The sequence below is a fragment of the Danaus plexippus genome, chromosome 7 (genome assembly GCF_018135715.1).
Source record: "Danaus plexippus chromosome 7, MEX_DaPlex, whole genome shotgun sequence".
Taxonomy (NCBI): domain Eukaryota; kingdom Metazoa; phylum Arthropoda; class Insecta; order Lepidoptera; family Nymphalidae; genus Danaus; species Danaus plexippus.
In genome coordinates, this window is record NC_083541.1 from 1,110,278 (window position 1) to 1,126,611 (window position 16,334).

The following is a 16,334-nucleotide window of genomic DNA, read 5'->3' on the forward strand; positions in this document are numbered from 1 at the left end:
AAATTAATTTATTATTGTTAAATCGGAAAATGCTATATGTATAACGTTTAAAATTTCCAATATATCGGTAAATATTGGGGACATAAGAAGTTAGACTACTGACCTATCTTTGGATAAGAGGCAAGTGTTAGTTGTTTTTACTTTATTTTTAGTTTTCTTTGTTTTTACTTTATTTTTAGTCTTCGAGAATAATACCAACTTGGAAAAGATAAAATATATTAAAAACAAAATAAGATTATTGACAAAATTACATAACTCCATTTGTTAAAATATATAGAGAAAAACAATTAAAAGACCATCGAAATGGGCTATTAACCATTTAAAATATACGAAATTTCAAAGAACAAGTATTTCAATTAACTTTTAAATTTGCTGTTATCATATTAAAACTATTTAGCGGCAGCAACAATATCCAAAGGATAAAAGAAAAATTGTTACATTTGATTATTTTACTAATTATTCGTTAAATATCTAAAAATGGCTTTTTATAAATAAAACCCAAAGTGAAACCAACATTTTATCTGATATTAAATTTAATAGGTATTCTATTATTTACATTAAATTGTTCACTATTAACATGGTATTTATAATATTTATCATTCCGTTGTCAATATATTTTATGTACAGAACTATTTATAAATTATATAATAATATCAATACTGTGAAGTTCCATAAAACCACAAGTCTGTGTGAAATGTTTGTTTAATTTTCGAATTGCAAACAAAAATCTCACACAAAACAAATAAACACAAATTTAAACAGAATGATATAACAGAATACTAGTTCATAAATTTTAGCACCTCCACAGGCTACGTAATACAAACTTACATACACAATAATACCTCAAAATCAGCACACAATACATTTTAACATATTATAAAGTACATATCAAATATATCTATTAAAAAATTGTGATAATTGTATGTCACCGACAGTGACAGCGCGGGCACTGTATTTGGCACTAAACATTTGGAACGCACATTTCTATCTACTTACATGTTTTAATATATAGACGAATGAAATCCCAACAATACAAGTCCCTTTCCAATTTGTTTTACGTTTTTATCAAATATTTATTTTATAACATGGCAACATTCAGTTTCGGATAATGGGAAACAATTTTTTCATTTTATAGAAACGTGACATTTCTTATAACAACATATTTTTTTAGTTAATATTACCGTTGAAGTTGAATGTTGGAATGTCATGAAACGTCTTTCAAAAGCGGTAAATTTTTAATGTTGACAATAAAACTATTGATCTAAAGGTATATTAAAATAGTATATTTGACAAAAAGGAGATTTAATTTGGCAAAAATGTTTCAATATAGTGAATACTATAAAAATTAGATATGTCGAATATAACACGATACAGGTTTAAAAATATTGCTTCGTCGACACACTAGTTAAATTGCGATAGACTGTGTTTCATATGATTAAAATATCTACCGCCGACGTTACAAACCCACGAGGCTAGCTACTGGAGAAATTTATGAAAATTTACTATTTTAATAACTAGGGTACAAATTTGGCAATAGATAATTTTTTTATTGTTCGTAGTTAAGTAATATTATAATAAGTACCTACTTAAGAATATGAAATATAAATTCCATCGCATTATTGTATCAAGGACACTATCAAAGTAAACGAAATAAATACAATTTAAGTACATTAATTATCTCAAACATGATTTATTATTTAAAATTTTGGTTACATATAACTATAATTTTAAATTTGTTAAAACATTAAAAATAATAATATTTAAGTCACTAAAGTATATTCAGATATAATTGTTCATAATATAAATTGATTTCGATTAAAAAAACATTCAATTAAGGTGACTACTTCATATGACGCTATTATTAAAGCTAGACAGTAATAAGGCAGTATTACCCAAAGTAAATCCGTTTATACACGTGTTATACCAAATCCAAAACAAATTAAATATCTCGATGACACATTCCGTTCGGAATGTATTCGAACTGTAACAGCGCGCGTCTCTGTACGTTCGGAAACGCGGACCGAGAGCAAATGTAAAACCATTTGCGTCGTCGAACGAGTCACGTTCGGATACGTGAACTAGCAAATGTAACATTGGCATTATGTTATCCGTGATGGCGGGAATCCTGCGCTAGGTCTGTTTGAGCCAGTGCGCTGGGACCCATTGCGGTTCCCTCTCCAGACTGTTGATCTCGTTCAACAGTTGCTGGTAAGCGCGCTGCGTGTCGTTGTTAATAATGATCATGTCGAACAAGTGACCCCAGCGCAGTTCCATGTCCCTCGCGGTCGCTATTATCTCTTTTAGTTCCTCCTCCTGGAAATACGAACGTTTAGGATATATATTTCATTTGTCTTATTTGTTATTAATGGCTTCTTTCTGAAAAGCCCATCCAAAATATAAAGTCTGTGCTGAATGAGCATTAGTAGAGACTGACAATATATTTTAGTCATGGCAGCCCGTATCGAACAACAACCTTCACTTATAACAAGGGTCATTTCCATCACACACAAGTCTTTCTGTATTCGTATGTACCTTAAAGGCCTCTCCATTCCTGATCTTCTTCTGCCGCAGCTTCTCCAGGCTGGGCGGCGCCACGAACACGGTGTAGGGCTTGAGGTCAGAGCCCCGCAGGATTCGCAGCGACTGAGGATGAAGGTTCAGGACACAGATCTTACCGGAGTTCACCACTTCGCGGATCGCCTCCACGGATGTACCTGGAGATTAAGAAATGGTTTACGTGGGAACAAAATGTGTTACTCAATTAAAGGAACGACGAACTGTCCCAACCAGGGCTGACATAAAACGTTTTCCTTAAATTTTTTGGACACGCTAATTTTTGACTAATTAATAACAAATTACTAATAAATAAAACCAGGATTAATTACGGATTTCCTTTCACCGAACAAACGTGACGAATCAAATAGTTCAGTCGCCATAAAGTGACAGTCAGACGACATTTAGCGACTAGCACTGTTGTATTGAAATATAATCACATATTAAAGTAGGCTTTCCAGTGTGCTTTACGAGAATGTCAATATATAATTATTTAATAGGATCTTATTAAAAGTTAATTTTAGATTTTTGGAAGCAAAGGCTTGTGACGATAAAGTTATTCTAAGCTTATTTTATAAGGGTAAAATGACGCCAGCTTTTCTACATAAATATAGATGATCTCTTTGTGCCCTTAAAAATCTTGAATTATGTTGACTTGAATCCTGATTCCCTCACCATAATAAGCCTTCTCGTATTCTCCGTGCTCCACAAACTTCCTGTTCAGGATGTCCGCCTCGAACTGAGCGCGGGATATGAAGTGATAGTCCTGGCCGGCCGCCTCGTGGTCCTTGCGGGCGCGGGATGTGTCTACATAACACATACATGAAAATTAAATGAGATTTAAATAACTTTATACTTCGACAGTTATTTTAAGATGATTTATGTCTAATACTTGATTGACCAATTTTATGACCAAGTTTTATTCCACAAAACGGGGCTACTACATTATTTGATTTAATTCTTTCGATACAATACAGTATATACGAATTTTAATAGCACCGGAAAGACAAAAGAATCAAAACAGTTTTGAGAAAGTATCATGTTGATTGTTTGTAAGTTAAAATCATAGTTCTTTAAACTAAAACTCTATTGTATTCAGTCTGGCGAAAATTCAATATTTACAGTAGAAGAAAGAACTTTATGATCGTTCAAATAAGGTTTATTTTTGGATCGCCATAACTTATCATTAATCTTCATAACACTGAGATACCACACTAGAAGAAAAGGAGACTATACAATTGTAAAGATAAGGTTTATTTTTGCCTGACCGTAAGTCCTCATATATCCGCGTCATTGATACTCACGCGGAACGGCTGCAGCGAACCTCGTGGAGTCTTCCATGAGCCTCTGCCTGAGCTCGTGGCGACCGATGTTGGGGGGCCCGATGAGGACGATGGGTCGCTTGTGGGAGGCGCGCGGGTAGTACAGAGCCACCTCCTCGTACGTGAGTATCTCCTCCGCCTCGAACTCTGAAGGTAGTTTGATAACAATAGCTTGTCTTAGACATGATGATTTTAATGAGATCCTGGTGGATTGGCAGAATCGTCTTGTGGAAAACAAAGTGTATATATATATATATATATATATATATATATATATATATATATATATATATATATACATATATCACGGTAATCATTTTATTAATATTTATATTGATAAAAATAAATTAAATAATTATAATTAAAATTGTCAAAGTTACTTCTTACTGCTTCAGCTATCTGTCAGTGATAGTCTTTAAAAAAACGGTCAAGCCCTTTTAGAGATCAGTCAAAACAGACAAACAAACAGGCAGACGGACATTGTTAAAAAATATTATTTTGATGTATGTATCGGGTATACAACAATATGCAAAATTTAATGTAAATATATATGTATGTATGTATGTATGTATTACCGTCAGGCTGTGCTGAATACAGCGGGTAGCCAGCCTCGCTGGTGGGTTTCCTGGGCTTGCGTCTCCTGGCTCGAGCACACAACAACGTGGCGCCCTTCCTCGACCTTCTGGCAGCGGAGCCCGCCTCGCCCGCCAAAGACAGCTTCATTGATTCGCGTCTATATGCAAATATACCATAGATAACAAGCGTTCACTAACAGCTAACCTTCACACGTGGAGACGAACAAACAAAATAATATACATATATAAACTTAAACTATTAGTGTCTATTACGTAATGAATAATATAAATAAGTCAGGTGTACATGTGTAAATCTAATAAAAAATATGAACCAATATATTATTTATTTGTTTAGTCCAATGATAGCTGTATGTACTTTTTTTTTATTTCAAAGACAGCAAACGAGGAGACGGCCTACTTGATGGACGAGCCAGCCCACGTTCCAGCTGTAGTAACTTGACCACAGCTAGGCTCTACCACCTACAAATTCTTTAATAGTTTCTACTCACTGATGCTGGAAGGCCTGGCTGGGGATCAAGCCGGCGAGCGTCTGATCCTCCTCTCCCTCCCTGAAGGCCTGCCACCAGTTGGGATCCTCGCGACTGATGACGTGCAACACATCGCCTTTTTGAAAACTGATACCTGAACAAGAAGATAACATTAATGGACATCACATCCTACATCTATTCAATACAAAAACAGATTAAAACATTCCTCTATACGCATAAAAATTTTTGTCCAAGGCCTTTTTAAGTTTAAAACATCGAAATTTATCTAAAATAGTTTGTACAGTTTTTGTTAGCGGTTTTCTCTTTAAGATTTCAAAATTATGGTCACAGACAGCGCCTACTAATGTCTGTGTCACATCAATTGATACAAAATACATTAACGCTGTGTTCCCGCGGGCACTATATTTAATTTCGCGTAAAATTAAGAGGTATATGTCATTCTGATTTCAAGCTACCTTAAGTTTGATCAAAATGGATAAAGTAGTTCTGTTTTAAAGAGTAACAAACATCTATACATCCATACATCAATATATCCAGATCGCATACAAACTTCGTATATATAAGTTTAGTAGTCTTACTGAGATAAACCTGAGTACACTCACCGAGTTCCCGACATGGTATATAAACGTCGTCCTCAGGGTCGTAGTCGAAGTGGGCCCTGACGTGTAAAACGCGGTAGGCAGGAGGAGGTCTGGGTCTCGGCCGGGGGGCGAGCACCACGCTCAGGGTGCCCGCCAGGCCTCCCAAGACCTGACACACCTCATGCACCGACTTACCGCGCATACTCACACCGTTCACTTCGAGGAGCTGGGGAACAAGGATCATCAACAGGGAAATCATGACGTGGAACCAATAAGTATGACGACTTTAATCTATTGATTTTAATCCAGAAATCTATCCAGAATTACTGAAAGTATAGCATTCAGAATGTTATTCGAAAGCTATAATCTTTCTCTTTTTCGCTCAAATTAAATTACATTTGAAGATCATATTTGTACTTTAACATGTAAGTAATAAGAATTTAATGAAACTCTTATTTATATATATTCCTAAACAAAACAATTACGTTGTTGTGTTCCTTGGGAAGATATCTAAGTTACTGTATCTACTATATTTTAATCATAGCACTCACTTCATCCCCCTCGTGTAGGAGTCCTGATTTCTCTGCCGCTCCTCCCCTCACTATCCTTCCAATAATGACCGCCTCTCCCTCATTCCTCACTGTAGCACCTTCAATGACACATTCAGTTAATATCTCACTATTTTACTCTGTAGTTCACCTTATACAATCATCTTACCAAGTGGTTCATTCGTTTTTTCTATTTTAATTATCTTAATATTCTCGCTGGAGTCGTCCGGCGAATTCGGTAAATATTTGTCGTCTTTGTGGTTGTTGAAGCCAGTCTGCAAGAACGCAAGTAGTAAAATAATCTATGTTCGAGCACAAACGCCGCGTAAAGTAATGAAGATCTTGATTCCTCTTTCATGACTATGGCTTTAAGACAGATGAAATAAAAAAAAACTTCATACAATTCAATTTGAATCAGAATAGTGATAATGCAATTTCTTACAAATATCATAATTCCTTAGTGGGAAGATTTTTATGATATCTATCAATTCTACATTACTTTAAGTCCCAAAGTAGTAATACTGACCTTATTTCTCTTCACTCTATTGAAACACGAGGGGTCCAGTAGTGCAGCGGCCTGGTCGTGGGCCTGTATCACACTCTCCACCTCAAGACCTCCGAGGATTGACAGCAGTTCTGCAGCCAGAGCCGATGTCTCGCTTCCAGACGACGTGTGAGAGCCTAACACATCTATACACTGCAGAACATAGATAATATGAAAAAAGGTTAGCAAAGAATCAACCAATTGAATGTTGATAAAATTAAAAACCAAAAATAGCATGTTGATGATGCTTAACATACTAATATAATAGAATATTATTACAAAAATGACATGTCGTATTTCCTACTCAAATTTTGAAATTGTTGCATGTACTTAACAATTACCACTGTCATCTCTGGTTATGAAGAAAGTCAATGATCTTATTAAATTAATTAACTAAACTCTACGCCTGTCTCCGAATAGTGAATACTATATTCTGGAACTAACTCTGACATTTGTTCAATACATTGGTTCACCTGTCATCCGATGAAGAGTTCAAACTTCTGTCTGTAGTTGGGTTTATACAAACTTTATAATTGGTTTATCTAGCGATGAGAACATCGGTTTAAAAGGATAGGTCGCGTAATATTTTTTATTTTTATTGAAACAATATGGCAGAGGCCATAACTACAGTAAATGTATATAACTCACATCCTTTAGTCTATCAGTGGCTCGATGTGTCTGCGGTGGAGACAATCCTGGTCGTTTATGTCTAACGGCTGTTAGGACTGCGGATCGTGTCGCTAGTGCTGTCCTCAGAGCTGGACATAGCAGGGCTCCCGCGGCGCCTGAGACTCTCGCTGCTAGAGCACCCTCCCCGCAAGACGATAATGATTTTTGAACCCTCGATAACGCTGCACATACTTCCTGATAGTCTAGAAAGAATTTTAACTCCAATTCATAACACGAAATAAGCGTTGTTCTGAAATCTATTACTAAGGATAAAGAGAATTATAATTGGTATTTACAAACATATGTCAAAAAATCTATATACAACAAAACGTTTACCGTAAAACACACACTGTATTAAATAATAATAAATAGCCACTCATAAATCTAAATAAGTGTGAAAGAAATTACTCAGAAGATTGGTATTACTTCGTCATTATAAAATCTCGTGAACCTTTCCTTTCGCGTCCAATTAAAAGTTCAAAGAGCGGTCAAGTCGAAAAGTTAAAAAAAAATCGTATTTGTCAACTCAAACCCTCTAGATTCTAAAAAGTTCAAACACTTGAGTTTAAAACCCCCAGTTATTCACTCTGGGCCACATTTTTTTTTAATCTGAGGTATTTTTTAATATTCAGAGCAGATTGACGCAAGTCGAGTCTGTTAGTTAACCATCTGACCTATTTCCAGTAAACGGTCGAACTATCTCTCAGTGAAGTGTAAGGAACGCCTGCAGTTCTGTTCCTATTGTAATTGTTTTAACTGTCTACGTACTATATTTCGTTATATGCAAAGTTTTATTTGTAATTTCTTCAAACAACCATCCTAATAAAAATATTTCTAGGTGATATTTGGGTTTTAGAATGAAATTATCTTTCGCATTTCGTTAATTCCATGCATCATATAATGGTCGATAGTCGACCCTAGTAATTGATTATTTCAAGTTCAATATGCACTACAATAGATATGTCATTATTTTTGACATTAACTGTCAACACACATTGACAAATTCCCGTATATTGACGTTATGTTCTGTCAAAGTCATGGTAGTGTGTAATTTTTTCTTTTATGTGACTGAATGCATTACTAAAACATTTTATATAAAAAGGAGCTGGTGGCACTTCGTCTCCCTATAACTTTCAACTTCGTTAAATTCCTCATTCAGCCGTTTGCGCAATTAAAAACGACCCAAAATTTTCGCTTTCAATATTAATATAATTATAATGACTTGTTCATAATTTTCTATATTTGACAATGTAAGCCAGAAACATATATAGAAGTATTTAATTTAGATAATAATTGCTATTATTTTTATTATAATTTTTAAATTCCGATTCATTTAAGTAAAAATTAGAAACGAGAAGCTTCATACATACATGATAAAATACAATCCCGCGAAAGTATGTTCTTGTATAGTAAGTTACAACGAAACGAAGCTAATTATTTTCCTTCTATCACCTAAATATATTTGTTTATTTTACATAGACTCTTAAATTTTGTAAAAAAATACGCACTATCGTCTTTATAATTATAATGTTGAACTTACCGACGAGCGCGTACAGTTGCTCTGCCTCATCAGCGGCGTCTTCCTCGTAGGCATCATTAACGAAGGCTGTTGAGGAGGGCGGGTTGGACTCCAAGGCCTGTAGCTTGTGGGAGCCTCGCAGCGAGGTCCTCAGGAACTCGTTCTGAGCAGCAATTCGCTCTTCAGCTTCTTTCCTTTGACGGAGTTGCTCCTGAAACAATAAATAACATTTAGAGCAACTTTACATTTAATGCTCATAAATCAAACTATACTTTGCAGTCTACAAGTATAAATTGTATTACTGCTATTCTCTATATACATGTTTAAATTCGACTCATTGATATATATGTTTAGAACGTATCGCCGTCTTGTAGCGTAAACATGCATATATTATAGTAATAACTATAATTTAGCAATATTTCCTGTTGAATAAAATGTTAACGTAATAAGTCTGTATTACGAATGTGCTAAGTCAGGAACAAAACGAACGTATTTGTAGTTTTCAAAGTTTATAATACGTCATTTATAAAGTTTCCGTTCCAAAGCAAAGTTTAAGTTAAAACAATCGGGCGGTGAATGAGTTTTACTTGAAACAATTTGAAATAATTGTCCGTTTGTAAATGAAATTGTACCGAATCCAACGGCCCTTCATTTTACAGAGGAGTTAAAGTACTTTTAACTAATTACGTCAATTCAAACTTCGTAGTAATGAAAACATCTGTGAAGAATGCCGAATGTAACGATATTCTTATTTTTTTTTAAAGATTTAAATGTTAAGTCCAAAATCCAGGATAATGCTCCAAGAAGGTCGGATAAAAAAAAGCAAGTGAAAAGTAAAAACTAATAAAAACAGCGGTAATTGTAATGATTCAGTTTGTCTCTTTTATTTCATTACAAAGTTCATTTAAAGGGACTTCAAACAACACGTCCATGGTGATTTTTAGGCTAGTATTATTAATCAATGAGGAAGCTATCTGACTGGAATACAGTAGTGTTACGGGAGGGGCGAATAGGAACTGAGATGTTGCCCTATCAGATCATTGTTTACGGCTTTGAGGTAAAATTGTAATCTTAGACAATAATAGTTTCATGACACGTACATAGATGTAATTAATTTTAATATCGTAAAAGAAAAAAATATTTTTTAACTATTATAAGAGACGAAACCTCTCAGCATTCAATGGATTCACCGTGCGGGTACCGGGTCCACGTTGCAGGGAGTGGAGCTTCAACAGTGCCTGGGACTTGCGACCCAGGTGTAGGTTTAAGGGGCCCCTATCTAACGCGCGCTAAACGCTCACCTCCACTGTCCAAGCTCCTCTCCCTACTTAACCAAATTTGAAAAGAACCTACTAGGGATAAATGAAATTATAATTCTGTGAAATTTGATTTTAATTGATTTTAATATATGACGAATGTTTTATTAATAACAATAATTTGTAAGATAATCGATTACTAAAAATTAACGTATAAGAGACGAAACCCTTATGATAAACGTCACATCACAAAAGTCTCTGTGCAAAAGCCGATAGATTAATGATAAGAAACAAATATGGAGAGAATTCATGCAATAATAATATTTTATAAAGTGTAATAATTTTATGATTTAAGAGTTTGTTTGCTTTGATCTGGTTTGTCGATTTGGGTGAATTAATGGCTTTGAACAAAATGATATGGTTAGATAAGTATACTACTCATAGTGATATACATACATACATACGTTTGAAAATTCATAGTAAAGGTATAATTGAATATTAAGTCGAAAATAAGACATGATTGTATGGTTAATAAACTTACGAAATACCTCTTTTTTATTATTTTAATACAATGACGAACACCGACATTAAGTAAAACATATAATTTCTTGTATGCATCGTTTATAACTTAAACAAAAACAGTTTAATGTTATTCATTATATATGTTCTGGTCCTGTCCACGTTCGTCTTCACTATCAAAACTCATGGTAAGTATACTGAACAAGAAAAAAAAATGCTTGAAAAAGATAAACTTCTAGTTTAGAAGTGAACATTTCTAGAACAACGAAGTAGTGCAAGCAGAACAGGTTGTCTCCTTTTTGCTACTAAGATAAACTATAAGGAGAACGTATATTGCATGTAGGACAGAGTTTCCACTACAAAAGTAATTTTAAATCAATAAGAAGCCGATCTCACAACTTTTAATATAAAAAATATATAATTTAATCTTTATAATATACTCTTTGAAAACTGAATTTCACTAGCGATATCTTCATATTACTGCTGCCGTGAAAAGAATAGGTAAATACTGTTTCTTGTTAAACTAGTTTTGAACTAAAATACATACAAAGTTTAAACAAATGTTCACATATTTTGCAAATCAATAGTTATATTGGAATAGAGGTAGGATTTTATCACTTCGTCCAGAAAAAGCTCTACATTTATCTGTGAATCTAAAAATAAATTTTACAGTAATGTTTTTTGTAAGGGTGATATTTTAAACCAGTCCAGCAACCTAACTTAACCTAAGTTACATCGTAAAAATACGAAACATTTTCCGTTTATCACTCACTAAACAACATCAATACTATAATATACGAACTATGAAAAACTGATTGTAATAGGAGATGGATGCTTGGAGTAGGTATTTTCCATTCCACAACAAAAGCTTCCAACAAACGACAGACATGTCTTCATAACCAGTGGCTTATCGTCGCTCTGTTGTTTGTGCCCTAAATCTATTAATTTGATATTTTCATAACCGTAAATTAAAAATAATATAAACTCCAACGAAGTCATAAATGTTTTTGAAGTAATTCCTTTAGTAAAACATATGCCATAGCCTAGAATCTAGATAAAAAACGAATATTTAAATTTTGATAACATCTCAGTCAGTGACTTCCACTCAAGATAGAATCCGTAAATTTATTATATTTTATGTCAACCGTTAAGTAGGAGTGTAAATGAAGCCACTAATTAGCAACTCTTTGAAGACATCCCTCCAGTAGTAGAGTCGCATTCAACTTTTAAATTCGCCGCTCGAGTCTCCGGACTCGTTGGAAATTTTAATACGAAGCTTCTAATTAAAAAGTCTACATACTTTCAAAATGTTTAAATTACATAAATTTAAATAAACACACGTAGCTGGCCTTCTCCCACTCATTAGTAAGGGCATTAATATTGAATTGAAGTGAAATCTCTTTATGCATTTATTTTAACTCCTTTCACCTTCCTCTTCATTTTCTCTGGAACATATTTTTTTTTTACAATCAACTCAAGGCCGCATTTAACTCAGCATACATTGACAACAATAGCCACTTCAATTCCAAGTAGCTTTCCTCTTTAAACTGTGCATCTTTATACAAATTAACAAGACTATATTTGAAACATAACGCGAAAACGACCGCTAAAAATCCACTGCCGTATTTGAATACTGTTTACAAGCGATGTCCGTATAGGGCAGTTGGCATAGATACCACCACCAATACAGACGCGAAAGTCAAACTTGTTTACTCACCGAATATGCCTTTATTCTTTCTGGGTCGACGCCATGTTGGGAGCGCGTCTGTGCGCGTGGCGACGAGGACACCATGATCTATGGATCACGATCTATAGATCACTTCGTTAACTATCATCCGCATGCCAATATCGAAACATGCCACTGTGATTGTATATTTTATGTCGAACGGCTGGTCACTGTTTCTATATATTTTTAATAGTTGTAACTCTTATCTAACACTGATGTATGGGTACGTATGTAATAATCTTTACCCTAGTGTATGGTGTCAGTTCCCCGTGTAACGATACAGCATCTATAATTATTTACATTACAAGTTTGAAATACTACGGCGAGACACGCGATCGTTGCTTCACATACGATCGGAATTTTATCGATAAAGTAATTATATGACGTATAGAGACACTACGTTATTCAGAAATAGCTGTTGTGTTTACTCAAACGTTTAATATTTTTGTAGACTTACTAACTTTATATACAATAAATGACTTATTTTGTCAAACATGTCCGGTATCACTCTATGATGATAAGTAGTAATTAGTAAATCTTCGGACTCTATTTTAAGTATAGTGTGCCAACAATAAGTTATTCGCAACATTTGAATTTAAATTGAACAAAGTAAAAGTAATGTTAAATATCAATTTTAAATAATAATAGCCAAAAAGTGGACTATTTAAAAATCTTGACATTCTAGAATTTGACAGGGTGAAGATCATGCTGCTGTCAATTAATAAAAGAAAGTCGTTCGAGCATCTTTTAAATACTTTTTTAGCAAATATTGAAAAAACAAAAAAGTCATGAGGTAGCCAACTTAAAAAAATACTAACAAAATGAGAACCTCCTCCTTTTTTGAAATTGGTTAAATATTTCAAAATTTATATAAATAAGAAACACAATCGATTAAGATAACTATTTTTACGCACACACGCAGAATTTAAAGTCTGTGCCTGTGTGTGTATCCGGTTTTTATTAGTATAGTGACGTTGATGACTTCAAACGAGTTAGATCATTTACATGCAACCGTTATTTAACCAAATTTTAGTTTAAATTATGTATAAAAAATAAATAGTTTCACTGTTTTCTTACAAAATTAATATTTATATAATATATTATTATATACGGTGGCGAGTTGTTAATGCATTATTGAGATTTATAAGATCTAGAATTAAATGAACCTGCAAATTGCAAACTGACGGTAGTTTAAAAATCGATAAACATATAGTAAAGACGAACATTATTCTGTAGAAGCTGAAAGTCAATTTGTCGGAGGTAATTTAATAGTTGTATAAATTTTATGTATAAATGACGTCACCCTAAATGGCGATAACAGATAAGGTAATTGTTTCAACACAAGGTTGAATCGAATCTGATCCTCATACAAGTGACTCCCTTACGTGTGTCTGTGGAAAAATTCTTTTTAATGCTATGTATAACAAAATATTATTTAGTTTTTACGATTATCAACAATGACATAGATATAGAATATTTTAGTTATCTCACTTTGAAAATAAAACAAAAATGTTTTATTGTAAATATCGTGAAAAATGCAATAATAAATGATATTAATTCTCTCTATAATGTAGAGTGAACGATTTTTTTAAGTTGTTATTTTGCATATTTTTCTTATAAAAATATCTGTCATATGTGTTTTATGTTTATTGCAAAACAGTCTAACATTATATTTTACCTTAAACACACATTATTTTTCATTTATAATTGTTTTTATATTATAATATCGAGAACCGGTATAATTATTTCAAAATTTTGAACTAAATTATTAGACGATTTAATGAAAAACTATAATCATTCGTGTATTCTGTCTGTGTGTTGAACCACCTGGCGGTTTTTCCTATGACGATAATTGGTGCTATTTTCCTGATTCCATTTTCAGAACTCATTGAATATTTATCATTAAAATATAATAGAATATGCGTCCATCTTGAATATAAATAAGTATCATACGAGTGAATACGAGATTACTATTGAACTGAACATTCTGTATCTGCAACGTTTTCTTAATCTTATCAGTATTGAAACGAGATTCGATAGTAAGGAATTCAGTGATAAAATTTATCGTCCTAATCGATTGCGATCTTAATATCGATTGTTGAATATAAAGAAGTCGACAGATTTTCACAATAGAGCACAGAAATCGGTTATAGTGATGATATTAATTAGTTACTCGTATAATTACCTAAGTGTTAATTTTGTTTCTAGAATAACTCGCGACACGGTCACCCGAGGCCGTGTTGGGAATGTCATTATATAGATGCGTAAAGTAGGTGTTGTAACGAGAACAAAAAAAAAACGAATTTTACCACAAGTTACATTGATAGTATAAAAGTGAATACGGTATATTTATTATTGAAGTGATAACTATATATAAACTCTGTCCGTGCTGTATGTTACCTCATGGTTACTATCCTTCTGGTATCCTCGACATAAGCAGAACTGTCTCAGTCTATCCACGTTCATACAGCATGCCGAGGTATCCAGCAGATATGCGTTCAAACTCTGGACTATCTTCGTCATTTCACACTACGGCATCCTAAACCACTTATTAAAACATTGACAGATTTCCTCGACGTGTATTCGGTTGGAAAATTGTATGAGCACTGTGTTATCAGAGGCGGACTTATCTTAGTTTGTCACGCAGATATTGTTTTCTGTTGATATCGGCTACATTTAGTGGGCGTCTGACTTCGTCGGATGACGGACCGCGTTCAGCTTTTGTCATGCAAACGAACCGCCGTTTACTTACAGCTGTACATTCCAATTTTAGGATTCAACGAAGCGTTGTTCAAATTAAACAATTCATATAAGGTCAAGGTAATTTAATTGATATTGGTATAGAGTATAAATGTATTTGTATTATTCGAGTATTTTTTTTATTGACGTCAGCTGTAGACAAATTTGAAAGCTTAATTTTATTAAACTGGGTTAACTATCCAAATAATAGTAACATTATTTAGTGAGCTAGTGAAGAATATTTAAAATATAATTATTATTAATACGTAACATTTATATTTATGATTGAAACAATACAAGCGTTACATTTGTACAAGTTGTCTACTCATTCGTGTAAGTACATCAATGCTGAAACAACTGTCGAATTAAAAATATCACTCAAATATTATATCTATTTTTTTTTCCATTTTAAACAATAATTAAATGTTCATTTATTATCTGTGATTATTTTATATACTATATTAATGTTGTTAATTATAGTATTCTCAGTGGTTTTATTGATATATCAGTATATTTTAATAGCGATTTTAATATACTTTTAAACGCACACCATTATCGTAGGTCAACAGGTAGGTTGAATATCTAGGTTACAAAGGTAAGCCTGAAATAGAAGTAGCTAACATCTGGTATAGACATGTTTTCGAAATTTATCACTATTGCTAAGAACACATATATCTTCTTATTAAACAAGTGAAACCTCGTTTCTAAGAAAAATTGTGAATGTTAATAAAGGGGCTATATTCTTTTTTCTAGGGTTATATTACCTTAAAAGCATTACTCTTTTTTATTATAATCTGAATTCTATAGGTCTAAGCTCCTTTTTTATTTATTCCCAAAGGTTCAAACCTACAGATAAAAATAAAAGCTCTCCTCAGCCTCATAAATAACTCGTAACATTTTTAATATTTTATTATTTTTGTGACGATTGAAATACGATATGCACATACCTTTGGAAATGTATTTTTAGTCGAAAAAGAATAGCTGCTTTAATACTTTTAAACTGTCACATTGACTTTCACAGCGTCTTTATGAATATATATTTATTTTCAAACTTGGCGTATGAAATACTGTGTCCATTACAGCGAACATTACATGACCTTGTATGAAGTAAAATTCGACCAATTTGTGAACACATAGTATTATGGAATTTAAAAAAAAACCGTGAAGATCTGTTTAGTTCAAGTACTTACCTACGTGAGTAACATAATGCGTTTGGTGATTGTTGTTCCCACATTTGTTATATCGGGTTTCATAAACAATGACATATTTATAAT

General features: G+C 33.2%; 1 protein-coding gene across 3 annotated transcripts in view; it reads right to left on the bottom strand.

Moving 5' to 3' along the window:
- Positions 1-504: 504 nt before the first annotated feature.
- Positions 505-16,334, bottom strand: part of LOC116770783 (protein PALS1) — a 66,921-nt gene continuing 51,091 nt past the window's right edge. For all 3 annotated transcript variants that reach the window (XM_061520795.1, XM_061520793.1, XM_061520794.1), the window contains 12 exons: positions 8,842-9,031; positions 7,281-7,504; positions 6,615-6,785; positions 6,258-6,363; positions 6,092-6,189; positions 5,562-5,766; positions 4,960-5,092; positions 4,451-4,608; positions 3,858-4,022; positions 3,229-3,360; positions 2,533-2,714; positions 505-2,313 (listed from right to left, as the gene is read on the bottom strand). In XM_061520795.1, coding sequence (XP_061376779.1) covers positions 2,131-2,313; positions 2,533-2,714; positions 3,229-3,360; positions 3,858-4,022; positions 4,451-4,608; positions 4,960-5,092; positions 5,562-5,766; positions 6,092-6,189; positions 6,258-6,363; positions 6,615-6,785; positions 7,281-7,504; positions 8,842-9,031 — 1,947 coding nt within the window. In that variant the 3' untranslated portion in view covers positions 505-2,130. The remainder of the gene's footprint in view (positions 2,314-2,532; positions 2,715-3,228; positions 3,361-3,857; positions 4,023-4,450; positions 4,609-4,959; positions 5,093-5,561; positions 5,767-6,091; positions 6,190-6,257; positions 6,364-6,614; positions 6,786-7,280; positions 7,505-8,841; positions 9,032-16,334) is intronic.